The sequence below is a fragment of the Parasteatoda tepidariorum genome, chromosome 2, assembly GCF_982258835.1.
Source record: "Parasteatoda tepidariorum strain Cologne lab strain chromosome 2, Ptep-v5.0, whole genome shotgun sequence".
Classification (NCBI taxonomy): domain Eukaryota; kingdom Metazoa; phylum Arthropoda; class Arachnida; order Araneae; family Theridiidae; genus Parasteatoda; species Parasteatoda tepidariorum.
The window spans coordinates 22164038-22177605 of record NC_141756.1 but is presented as its reverse complement, the minus strand read 5'-3'; the positions used below and the strand labels follow the sequence as shown (position 1 = coordinate 22177605).

At 30.4% G+C, this 13568-nt stretch overlaps 2 protein-coding genes across 2 annotated transcripts; both read right to left on the bottom strand.

The window, feature by feature from the left end:
• Positions 1-1117: 1117 nt before the first annotated feature.
• On the bottom strand, positions 1118-2763 carry LOC107439414 (uncharacterized). The gene has a single exon (XM_016052004.4). It carries the CDS (start codon positions 2498-2500, stop codon positions 1763-1765), a length of 738 nt encoding a protein of 245 aa, XP_015907490.1. The 5' UTR covers positions 2501-2763; the 3' UTR covers positions 1118-1762.
• Positions 2764-8604: 5841 nt separating this feature from the next.
• LOC107439417 (small ribosomal subunit protein eS28) lies at positions 8605-12889 on the bottom strand. Its single transcript, XM_087156968.1, has 3 exons — positions 12765-12889; positions 10038-10242; positions 8605-8690 (listed from the first exon to the last, which is right to left on the bottom strand). Exons 1-2 carry the CDS (start codon positions 12786-12788, stop codon positions 10072-10074), a joined length of 195 nt encoding a protein of 64 aa, XP_087013094.1. The 5' UTR covers positions 12789-12889; the 3' UTR covers positions 8605-8690; positions 10038-10071.
• Positions 12890-13568: the final 679 nt, after the last annotated feature.

Here is a 13568-nt window from a genome sequence, read left to right as displayed (position 1 = left end):
TTCCACATGTTTTTAAAAAACCCAGTATTTTTAGTATATTATGATGCGCAAATTTCAAATTTAAGTAATCACTTTTCAACTTAGTTTATTTTTACCAGCTTCATCCTAAATCTAAGTAACATTTCGATAATTTATTATTATTTTTTTTTGGGGGGGGGGCATTTTTAACTGCCATGCGGTTTTTAAAATCCTCGATACATTATGATATTACTACTCGTGAGTTATAAATCATGCATTTCACTTTTTGACGTACTTTATTTGTGCCGGTTTCATCGTAAACCTGATTTTTACTTCTTTTAAAAGCAGTTATTGCTATGCTTTTCCATGATTTTATATTTTTACTACGATATTATTACAACATGCGAGTTTCTTATCACACATTAAAATAATTTTTTTATGCTGTTTCTTTGTGCACATTTCATCGTAAATATCAGTTTATAAAGCAAAATACACATTTTTAAATTGTTCACTGCTTGTAATTTATTTTGTTTAAGATATTTTGTAGCTCAGATACTTTTTAGGAGAAAATGTTTCTTATTTAAAATTCACAAACCCTCTAATAAATAAAGAAATATAAATAATACCTGAAGCATACCAAATAAAAATATAATCTTATTTTTTACTAAAATGGTTTTGTTTTCATTTCTGTTTAATCCCAAATATTTTTCTTTAATATATGTATTTTTTTACACTTTTATTTTGTGAGCATTACAGTTTTTTTTTGTTAGAATTTATATTATTTCCCCCAATATACACATATATATATGACATACCTACATTACATGCATATTTTTTTATTCGATAAAATTTTTTTTTAAAAATTGTTCTTAAAATTTTCATTTTTGAATGAATTCTAATAATTAAAAGTATTTAATTTTCAACAAATATATTGCCAATTTTTTTGATAAAAGAAATTTAGTACTTAGAACACTAAAGTTAATATTAAAAAAAATTATATTTGTCTTAATATGATTATATATATGTATGGCCCTTCGTTAGTCAACCAACTGTGCAAGGTGACCCTTCACTCAAAAAGGTTGTACACTCCTAATATGGTATTAAGTTCGTACTATAGGAAGAAATTGTGGAATAATACATAATTAGTGAGGAACAACAATCAAGGAATTAATATCTAATTTATTTTAGAAACTTCATAAAAATACTTCATCCAATTGGTGTAGAGCTTCATTTTCGAATGCAGACAAAAGCATTAAGATATCCAATATAAAATAACAGAGAAAAAACTATCTCAATTGCTTTAAGATAAATTTTTGGAGGTTGCTGGAAATAAACGTTAGAAATTGTCATATTCTTCTGAAGACAATTGGAGACTTATCTGTGCTTCTGGTTGTAATTTTTTGAGTTTTAAAGAGAATTTTTATCAAAAGTGAAAAGCTTAAAATATAACAGGTTTGAAATAATCGTGAAGTACTAGTTAAATAAATTAAAGTATAAAAGGAAATGGGCAAGATCTCATTTTAACTTAATTGTAGAACGTTACTTTAATTGATTAAAAGTAGAATAACTTAAGGGTGAAAGTGAATGAAATGAATAAATGTTAGAATATTATTTAAATACAACATATATATATTCATGAGTGCTCAAATGTGAAATACTTTAATCTTTATTATTAATTATGCTTCCAATATGGTTATAAAAAAAAGGATGATTTTAATTTCTTGTGAAAGTTCAACCTCAAATATTATTCTACATAAATATGACAAATAAAATCATTAAAATATTTTGCTACTTGAATAAGACTTTATCTAGGTGCATGAACATGGAGAATGTGGATAGTTAAATTATTCCTTTGATTAAAAGCTTTATCACAAACATTACATGAATAAGGCTTATCTCCAGTGTGAACAAAAGAATGTCTATTTAAGCTACTCTTAGTAGAAAACGTTTTATCACATTCACTACATGAATAAGGTTTTTCTCCAGTATGAATATGAGAATGTTGATCTAAGTGATTTTTTCGAGAGAAATTTTTATTACACACTTCACACGAATAAAGTTTATCTCCTGTATGTGTATGAAAATGTTGAGCTAAATTACTTTTAAATGTGAATTTTTCACCACATGCAGTACATGAATAAGGCTTTTCTCCTGTATGAAGATGCAAATGTTGATTTAAGTTACATTTTTGCTTAAAAGTTTTACCACAGACACTACAAGAGTAGGCTGTTTCACCAGTATGAACAAGAGAATGTCTTACTAAATTACTTTTAGATGCAAATGTTTCATAACATATACTGCATGAATAAGGCTTTTCTCCCGTATGAATACGCAAATGTTGATTTAAATTAGATTTCTGCTTGAAAGATTTATCACAAATATTGCAAGGATAAGCCCTTACTCCAGTATGAACTTGAGAATGTTTATATAACGTATTTTTCAATGAAAAAGTTTTACCACACACACTACACGAATATATTTTCTCTCTAGTATGAATATGAGAGAGTAAACTACTTTTTCTTACGAATGTTTTATCACACATGCTGCACGAAAATAGAAAAAAAAGGATAGTTTATTTTCTAGGCAGCTTTCAAATTGATGCTCTATTCTTTATCATGAGTATTATTATTATAATAAAGAGTTTTCTATAATATTCATCACAATTAAGTTTTTTGCTCAAACATTTTATAATTAACTAAAAACAATGGTAAAAGAATAAACTGTAAAACCAAATTATTATTAAAATAAAATTAAGATATTTATTTTGACACGTTTCCAGTTGCCTACTTCTGTTTAGTTAGTGCCTGCCAGACAGAAAAAAATATTACAAGTCTATCTGAAAAAATACTACATATTTTAAAGCGCCACCTACAGAGGTAATTTGGAAGTCTAAATATTAAAAGGATAAAAATATTATTAAATGGATAATACTATTAAAAGGAATAAAATGATTTTAAAATAGAAAAACTATTAGCTTTTCCCTTTTGCGCACTTATACACCAGGTAAACGAGTAGGAACAAAAATTTAAATCAGCAACTTTGTCTAATAAGAATTGTGTGTACCATAAATTATTTATCATCAAAAATCGAACTTAAATGGAAAAAAAAAAGTAAAATCTATTTTAACAATGTTTTGGTTGCACAAAAAGCAAATTACAGAATAGTCTACAAATAAGGAATAAATTAACTTTTATTTCTTACAATCATAACTAGATAGAAGGACTAGTATTAAACACGTTCGTTCCACTACGAACGCTAATTAAATATACGCCAAGCTAGTATAATTCGTATATGGATTTTGGTAGTTTATTGCGGTCGCTGTAAAAATCAAGATGTAGACAGTTGGCTTATTTCAAAAGTATCTTTTTACTTTGAAAGATATTTTCATGCGAAAACCTCACCTATTAGGCTCTACATCATAGATTCTCAACCTTTTTAACGTTGCCGCCCCCTTAATAAACAAAAAACATATCAACGCCCCCCTTTGTGATAATCCTGTTATTTAGAGCATTGAGGCCGGGGGGGGGGGTGCTGAATTATAAGATGCATTTTAGGCAATTTTTTAAGCGTTAAATTTGCATGTTTTTTTTTTTTTAATTTAATGTGTACGTTAACTCTATAATTTTCTCCCGGCAGGTAATCGCAGTCTATTTGTCATAATAAAAATAAATACGGTAATGAAAAAAAAAGTTCAGCAAAGAAAACTATGCTTTAAGCATAGTTTTCTTTGTTGAACTTTTTTTTTCACGTCACTTGTTCTAGTCATGTTAGACTAGACATTTGTTAGAGTCACTTGTTCTTAATTAGATAATTAAAAAAACACCCAAGAATAAAAGTAGTATTAACGAAGCAATCAAGTTACTATGTCAGTGGAATGATTGTACTTGATGGTTCATAGCCAATTTCTTAACGTTTGGTTAAAGTGACCACATTTTTATTGAGACAAAGCGGGACAAATGGGATGAAATGAGAATTAAAATTTAGTCAAACTTTCAACACGCACAATATATATATATATATAAAAATACAAATAAATGTTTGCAAAAATATTTTCTACTTAAACTGGAAGTAAGTCAAATGCTGTTTTAATAGTATAGGTATAAAATGTGCGTTGCACAACCTACTCCAATATTTTTTTGCTTCAAATGTTCGTTAAGTTTCATAAAAAAAATATTGATGCCTCTTCTCGCTTTTCCACCAAAATTTACGTTAGTGTTATCATCACAATAGGCAATAATTTTATTGTTTAAATTATTATTTTTTAAAATAGTACTTATGAAATCAAAAATTATTTGTGAAGTTTCATCAGGCAATGAAACAAAATCTAATATTCTAATTTTAATTCCTGTTTCTGGATCAAAAAATCTAACACCTGTGGAAAATAATTTTAAATCTTTGTGGTTGGAAGCATAAGAATATATGGATATAAATGCGCATTTTTCTAATTCTTTCTGCAATTGTGAAAACGAATATGGTAAAAAAACATTACAAATAATTGCTTAGGTTTTTGTCCTTGCACATGCATATTTTTTGTCGTATAATGTTTTGATCACTTGCGACGTACAATCCATTGATCTCAAAACTTTGATTGTGGTTTATGGTGCGGAAAGCAAATAGCCCTTCCGCTAATGCTAGCTGTTTTCCCGTGTTGCTAAAGCTAGCACTGCAAAAAAACTGTTCCATTTTAGACGAGGAAGCGGCATTATTAAAAAATCTTTTGTGCCTCTTTGTCGCTAGATGTTTAGTAATATCGTTTTTTCCACCATGTGAGACCGAAAATTCAGCATTGCGTTTATCACACCGTACCATATAGTCTATTTTGGTACTTTTAATAAATGAAAATTCTCTGCTTAGCTCTTCATTAAATTTGCATCCTCTTTTTTTACTCATCTTTTATTTTGTGGGTAAATGCTAGAAGTAAATAAAAAAATTATTACAAAGGCTAAAAAAGAGTATTAAATTTTACCTTATTGACCGTTACTTTGTGGCGACTATTGATCAACCTTTGTTAATCAAATAATGAGTCAAACCGAACGTCAAATTGAAAACAACAAACCGCACTGTCTAACGGCAGTCCGCACTTATCTGAATTAAGCCGAGACGTAAAGACAATGATCGCACACCACCGAGTAAATCTAACTTGGTACATTGCCTAATTTAGTTTACTCTGCGCGCATTTTTTATTTCTTTATATTCACCATAATACTTAATAAATAATATGAAAATATTTTTACAGTACATTTAAAATAAGAAATGCAGATATTTTCTAAAAAGCGGGACATTTTTAAAAATCGACGGGACGCGGGACAGTCCATCAAAAAGCGGGACTGTCCCGCCAAAATCGGGACGTGTGGTCACTTTACGTTTGGTTCAATATTTTTACTGAGGTGAAGACGCAAGTCCCCTCGTTGCATGATTTCGAATCCATTTCTCTTTTTTGTGACTTGATCCATAACAGCACTGAATCCACATTCGACGAAGTAGGAGAAAGGGAAGAAAATTAAAAATAATTTTGAAAATAAGAATGAATTTCGACAAAAGAATTTTGACAGCCCAGAGTAGAGGCGACTGATGTTACCTTGAAGCCAAAATTCTGTGAGTTATCACCAGTTCAAAGCTTCATTAGTTGAAAGTTTGCCCGATTCCTCCTGAATCTGAACTTCTTCTGTTTCAATATTCAAAAAAGGATTAAAAACTCATTGAAGGAAACAGAACAAAACACATTTATAAGAGTCAGAAAAGTCCATGTGCAAAGAGTCAAGGTGTTAACTATATTCTTGTGTATCATCAGAGGAAATTTCGCCATTCCTTTCAAGATACGATAAGATTTGAAATTGGTTGATCTCATTCCTACCAAATTTCTGCTTCCAAAAAATAAGTTTTTTTAGAAATGTAGAAATAACTGATTTCGTAGGGATCAAATTGAGTTTGTCACCTTGAAGTTGCAAATTAACGCCATTCAATTTTGCAAATAAATCCACCAACGTCTATCTTAAATTCTAGCAATCTGTCTCTCAGAGCTACATTCTGTCTTCGAGGACCTCAAGCACAGAGTTGAAAAGATTCAAAAACCTATTGAGACAAGGCTCCTTCCGAAGATTTCTCCTCCAAGGCCAGCGAATCACGGTGTAGTAGCAAGCGATATTCTTCATAGTTTTTCTTAAACAGCTGTCTGAATCGTTGAGAACATTACTGCGAATTTTGTTCGCAGCAGATATGACATATTGCAATGACTGATACAAACGGTCGCTGAGATTTCTTCTTACTAAATACTGTCTGTGAATCACGCAGTGAACTGCTAAAATATCTGGTACCACCCTCTTCAAAACGGCGAAAAACCCACCATGTCGACCCAGTATTGCAAGGGATATTTTTGATTAAATCGGATGAGGCTGGATAGTGTAAAACTGTTCCTAAAACTTCCTTAGCAGCCGGCAGTATCAATTCTTTGCCGATGGTATGAAATTTTCCCAGATTTAGCAATTAATTTTGATATATTATAACAAATCTTTATTTTATTTGTGACAAATCTTATTATGACAAATCTTTTTTTTGTTTGTGAGAATGAGTAGTTTGCAAATGCTTCTGCTAACGGGAAGGCTCCATTGTCTCATTATATTAAACTTTGTAATAAAATAAATTCATGGGTAGTTGAGAGTTCGACAGCGATTGAACAAATCTAAACTTCAAGTACGTGGCACTGTATGGAATATACTTCTTTATGTTAACCGACATTGTTGGTGGCAGCAAAGTACGAATGAAAGAAAATCAATTAATAAATAATTTACGATTAAGAACTAATTCACAAACGTACCTGGCCAAATAAACAATGAAATCGAATAGAAACTGGGTAAAAAACTTCTAGGAAGCAAACTAAACCCTCATAAGAAACACGGGTCAAATTGAACATTTTTACAAAAAGTGCGTGCACTTTAATTCTCCCCAAATGGCTTGAATGTCAGAGGCAAAAACTACTGACTCATGCGCTGTGCTGTGGTGATTCGGATCCTGAGAATATGTGTTGCATAAGTTCGTTTTACTGCTGGTACTAATGTTGTATCAGATAATCTAAATTTATTATATTAATTTAATCTTTTTTTTCTTTATCATTAATTTTAGATTTATTTTATTTACTAAATGATTCTTAATTTAGTAATTTTATTTGAGAGTAATAAAATTAAATTTGAATAACATAACCTGCTCATCGCCCCCCTGCCGCCCAAAACAAGTCCAACGCCCCTCAACATACTCCCAACGCCCCCAGGGGGGCGTTATCACCCCCGTTGAGAAACACTGCTCTACATTATTCTGAGGTAACCAGAAGTGCGTGAACTGTATGCTACAAAAAAGTCCTTGACTTTCGTATAAAAAAATTGCTCCATCCTGGACCTTTGAATCTATTTACTAAATCACCAATCAACTCGAATTGTTGGTGCAGCCTAGTCGATTCAAGTCTCGTGTTACTAAACCACGTCTGGATAAAAGGTGAACCTGGCTAGGTGTTCCCACTATTGTACTTAAAACTATATTAAAGCCAAGGACTCAAAGCTTCTGAAGGTAGCATTCGATAGGCCACGAAGAATCGAATTGATGCAGTTGAAGGATAATTGAGTTCAAGCCAGTTTACTATACTTCATTTGAGCAATGCATTTCTATAATAGAAGTAGATTTGTCAACCAAGACATGCTTTTAAACTGAGGATGTCTTTTTAAGATATCAGTAAATTTTTAAAATCAGGCCATTTTTTCTCTCCTACTAAAAAAAATTAGACTAGGACAACAATGCTAACAAGCTTAGGCTGAGGGCAGGTTGCTTTTCTCAGTGAAATAGATATCCCACAACTACAAATTGATAATGGTTTGTACAATTGATAAGATAAGGCGAGAGGACCACTCGTCTGGTCAGCAGAAGGGGAGATAAGGAGTGATAGATTTATGAGGAATTAGAATGCAGAACGCCTTATCTTAACAATTTGTTCTTGTGGAATATAACATTTCTTTCAATTTGTTTTTGTGGTATATCTATTTCATTGAGTGACGAAAAAGTTTCTAGTTGGGAGCCTGCTCTCAGCTTTAGAAACAACCACAAGACATGCAGTGCTATAGATGGAAAAAATATTTGGGGGAACTAATCTCTACAGGGCTCATAGCTAACTGATGTCTGTTAACATTTTATCTCTGGAACATATGTTATAAAAGCCATTGATAAAATAATAGTATAATACATTAAACTAGATAAATTTCTAAAGAATATTAGTACAAAATTTTTTTTGCAGATGATTTGTCAAGTGGCACTTTTGTCAGACTGAAATTTTCTCACCAAGAACAGAAAAGAAATATGTTTCATCTTGAACAAAAAAAAAAAATAGCATGCTAAGATAAAGGGTTTATTTGATGCCTTTTTGAAAAATCTTTTAAGAAATAGAAATTAAAGAGGACAAAAGCTAACAAGAACACTAGACTATGCTGGAGCACAATTTGCTTTATCAAATCACACCTGTAACAAATTTTAATTCAATTGTAGACAACAGTAGACTATTCATAATATTTTTTTTTCCCATTAGAATCAAGAGGTTTACTTAAAAACTTTCAAGAAGTCACAGAAAGAACACTGAGAAATGTATTTAAAGAAAAACTAAACACAAAATTTGCAACTGCAAGTTTATTTCATGAAATAATTATCTTTGCAAATAAATCATTACAAATAAGAGTCTTCAAGTACAGCTGCAAATTCTGAAAAAGAAAATATAAACATATAATAATCAAGAGGTCACATAAATAGTTTACACATATATCAGTAATGTCATATGTCGATGTATAAGCAGAGAAAGACAAAAGTTTTTTAATAATGGCTCGGTAAAAGTATGAAGTTAGGCTCCATATGAGTTCATTCCGGCCTTTTAGCAAAGCCCCGCAGTAAAACCCAAAATTTACATTCACAAAAAAATATGTAGGGAATTTTTTTAAAACAATTATCTGCCAGAACAATGAATTTAAATGATACAAAAATGTCTTCAAATGCTTTTTAACAGTAGAATGAGCTGATTGATTCATAGATTGGATCCTAAAAAAGCATGAATATAAATGGCAAAATTGGATTTTTCACTCATCCTTTATTATAGAGATACAGCTGGTGTGTGTGTTTGATGGGGGGGGGGGGGTGTCTTACATAAAATAAAAACAGGGCCTCTTAATTTATTCAGAAAGATAAGACGTCTACTTTCAAATGTTGACAGGCCATTACAACTTCCAGCTAAGCCTTGATAGTATTGTCATAAGAGTGTTTCTTGCTCTTAATGAAGGTAGTTTCACAAAAGGGCAACAAACTCTTAATGTACACCAAATTATAAAAATATTGGTGATAACTCCTTTACTGGTCTTTTTTGCACCTTTTCAGGGGTCTGTGCAGGTCAAATTTACTATCATTTAGGCATACTTTCACAAACTCAACATATTGAAACCAGTTTTTTTTATGTACAAAAAGCAACAAATTAGTGACATACCGTCCAGTTAACTAAAAATCTAGACCTTTAAGAGGTTGAGAATTTTTTGATTTAAAAATAATTCCTCAGAGAATTTGAAGTTACAAACATTAAGTGAAAAAATTAATTTGATTTTATTTTCATTTGATTTTAGTCGAAAGGCAGAACTAAAAAATAACTGACACTAAATTTTACTATTTTTATAAAATTTAATCACAATAAAAAAAAAAAAAAATTGTAAGCAAGAAATGCCTTGGTGATGGTAGTTGGCAACAGCAGTTAAATGCACAGAAATATCCCAAAACCAGTGTAGGACTAACTTGCAACTTAGAGAAGGAAAATTAAGCAGAGGTTTGCCAGAATGTGGTAACATGCTTTAATCCCTTCACCGTTCCCCTTCTTAATTTATCGTGGGTTGCTGCCAAATGATAGTTAACATATGAAATTGGGGAACAAATATAACTAATACATTGAATACCAATTACAAAAGTACAATTTTCCAAACAAAAGTATAAATTACTTTAAAAGGTTATACCAGTTAAATTATCACTTTACCAGCATAACTTTATAAATTTTAAAAAAATAACAGTGATCTTACTTTTACTTTTTTTTTTTTTTATTTAAAGAAATTTTCATCTTAATCTCCTGGCTTCTCTTTCAGATTCAAGAAGTGTCAGAATATCTCCTTCTCTTACAGGCCCCTTGACATTCCTAATGATAGAACGATTAGATTCATCCAAAAACTCCACACGTACTTGAGTACACTGTCCTTGAGAGCCTGTTCTGCCCAGGACTTTGGTTACCTAAAATAAAATACACTATCTTTATTGCCATGACAGAATAAATTAACTTATACTGCCAGTGTATTATCAAATTACACTCATACCTCACTAGTGTCGTGTTATCATTCTAATGATTGAAACTGATAAAAATAAAACCAAGAAAAGTGCAACATATAATACGGAATAGTTATATGTAATACCCATTTCTATCAACAATTTTAACCAAATTTCAAGAGCTTTACTTTAATGACAATCAAACTGGGCAACAAATGGCATATAGTTGTACTCTCTACCCATAGCAACACATTAGTGTGTAAAGAGTCTTTGGAAAAGGAAGTGAATCAGCTTCTGCCTTGAATTTAAAAAAGAATAATTAAAAGATACTCACGAAAATTTACAGGCAAATTAACTAATAACATAGAAAACTGATTCTTAACGCTCTAAAGAAAAAAAATTTTTTATTTCCTGTTTCTCTTGATTTTCAATTAACTTAAAAAGAAAAAAAAAAAAAACGTTTCTAATGGTCACTTCTATTTTTCCAAAATAAAAAAAAACAACTTGAATATTTTAGCAATTAAGTCAATCAACAAGAAATTTTTCTTACTTTAGTTTTTTTCTAATCCTAAATACATCTAATCAGCCTAAGTAGCTAAGTATCTTTACGTGTTTTCCTAGAATGTTCTATTGGTATGGGGTATACCAAAAATACATATAAGCATTATATGCTACTATTCGGCAGAATATTTTACACTATCACGATTTCACTACCTTAGTCAAAATTGGTCTTCGCCCCAGATGGTGTATTTAGGAATGCAATCATAAACCTCCCTTTTAGGCTAACGTTAAATCTTCAAGTGTGAATTCAAACAAATCTTAAAAAGTTTAAATAAATTTCAACCAGATTCACAACTTCTTAAAAGCTTATGTGACAATTAACAACTTCAGAGAGCAAGTTAAAATAAACAATTGCAGAGAAGCTAACTGTTCATATATCCACAAAATATTTTAAAGTACATAATTAATTCTTTTATGTATGAAGGTGAGCCACATCAAGCTGCTCAAAAATTTTTAAATCAAATTCCAAATATTGACATTACTACACACACACATATATTTAAATATTATAAATATATATCCCATAAAATAAAAAATCTCACTAATAAAAGCACTTCGGCATCACTGGCAACATCAGCTTTTATTGACATTTACTTGTAGTAATACACTTATGGTAATAAATACTTTAACTCAAACTTGGGTACTTTGAAGTAAAAAATCTACATAGTCTTCAAGTTGTTGAGAGTAATTTTTTATTTTCATAGAAATAAAATTTAATCATAAAGTAATTATTTTGGTTAAGGTTTTTCTGAGAGGTACCTCTTTTATGAAAATTTAGACATAATTTGGGAAAAATTAAAATTTATATTAAAAAAAATCAACACGAAAATATGGGTTTATCGTTTTTATAAGGGATACAAAAATAAAATTTTAAGAAAAAATATATTTTGTGAAACTACCGTTTTTCCTAAAGTTGAAATTGTGAAACTACCATTTTTCCTAAAGCTGAAATTGTGAAACTACCGTTTTTCCTAAAGCTGAAATTGTGAAACTACCGTCTTTCCTAAAATTGAATTTGTAAAGGTACCGTTAAACAGTAGTAGACAGAGTACCGTGGACAGAGCTCTGATGACTGTAGAATTCTTAAACACTGTGTTATGGAGTCACATACTACTATCATACCAATTCTTCCAAACTTGAATTTATCAGAGCAATAGCATATATATAAAACACAACACTCAAACTATGGCTTGAGAGATGAGTGAGGAAGTAAGACAGCACGAAATGTATCATCAGAATGAGTTTTCTATCTTAGTCTAAGATAGAGATGGAAATAATTTTAATACTTTTACCTGCCATGATAAAATGTACTTAACCCTTATAAGATGGCTTGTGTGATTTAATGGCTATGAGACAGGTTTTAAGTCATCATTAAAATTCAATACACAAAGAAGTTAGACAAATCCACGTTCATCTCTTAAGAAATAGATAAAAGTAAAGTAAAAATTACTTCTTACAAATTCACTAGTTCCGGTGAAAAATGTGGTTAACACATTGTAAAACTAATTAATGTGTTGTTAGTGTTAAGAACGAAGGAGTTAAAGAATTAGAATACAATGCATTCGGCATGGGCGCCTTTTTTATACGTAGTAAAAGGTTATTTTGAAAGATAAGTTGATCGCTACAGGCGGTTTTTACTAGCAAATATCCAGGTAATTGCTTTAATATATAGATATATGGACCGAACCATTTTGTATAATCTGCAATAATTGTAATAAAATATTAATCAACAGATCACTTAGCAAGTAATAGAATTTAAAAATTGAACTATTTCCGGAAATTTTGATACATTACTCAACAAAACAAGTATTGAACATAGAGAAATTTTATCGACCTATTACTCAGCGTGAACACACGTCCACGTGTATGTTATAAAATTAAGTAAGGGAAAATTAATTGATTAATATTTGAAAAGAATTAATACTCACACGTGCCAACTTGTTTTTATCCATGATCTAAGTATTCTTCAGATTATAATTACAGCAGAAATTAGTCAAAACGACTTTCTACTTTCCAATCAGTAAAATTTACACAACGATATGCACGCCACAGAGAATCACAAGTGTTCATAATACGCTTTAATCACACTTAGAGGATATTGAAAGAGAATAGTAAAATATTCAAGTCAAAAAATAACTGCATATACGTGGCGCTGCAGTAGACGTGAGGTCAAACTCAAATTAATCAATTGACGTTAAGCCTGGACTTGGCCTCTGTATAAAAATTTCTATGAATAAATTATTTTAATTCATATTTAATTTTTATGTTTTAAAATTTTTATTTAAAAAAAACTACTTTCTAATGGATGGCTGATCGTGTAAAGCTAAGGGTGGTGGCGCTAGTGGTAAAATTGCTCTTTCAAGACTTCCGGGTTACTACTTCCGATATATTTTTACGCCGCAGATTGAAAAAACGCGCCATCATATTATTGACTTTTGCAGTATTTCACATGTACCAAGTTCTTTCTTTCAGCCCTTAAACTTCAGCATTATCATATTAATATTATAATCATTAGAATATTTTCTAATTAGGCGAACTTAAAAAGATATTTTTAGAGATATTTTTGGCGACATTTTATTCAAATGTAGCCAAATAAGGGATAAAATACAAAACATGGCAAACCTTAAGAATTATTCACTATGAGATATTACTTTCCAAAATTTTTTTTGGCCTTACGATCTCTGAGAAGCAATACATTTCTGAAAGCTCTTATGAATGGTACAATTATGTTT

Excerpts from the sequence above, each read along its gene's own strand:
- LOC107439417 (XM_087156968.1), bottom strand. The coding sequence starts at position 12,788 with ATGGATAAAAACAAGTTGGCACGT. Across the intron at positions 10,243-12,764 it reads ATAAAAACAAGTTGGCACGT|GTAACCAAAGTCCTGGGCAG; the intron begins GTGAGTATTAAT and ends ATTTTATTTTAG.
- LOC107439414 (XM_016052004.4), bottom strand. The coding sequence starts at position 2,500 with ATGTGTGATAAAACATTCGTAAGAAAAAGTAGTTTACTCTCTCATATT.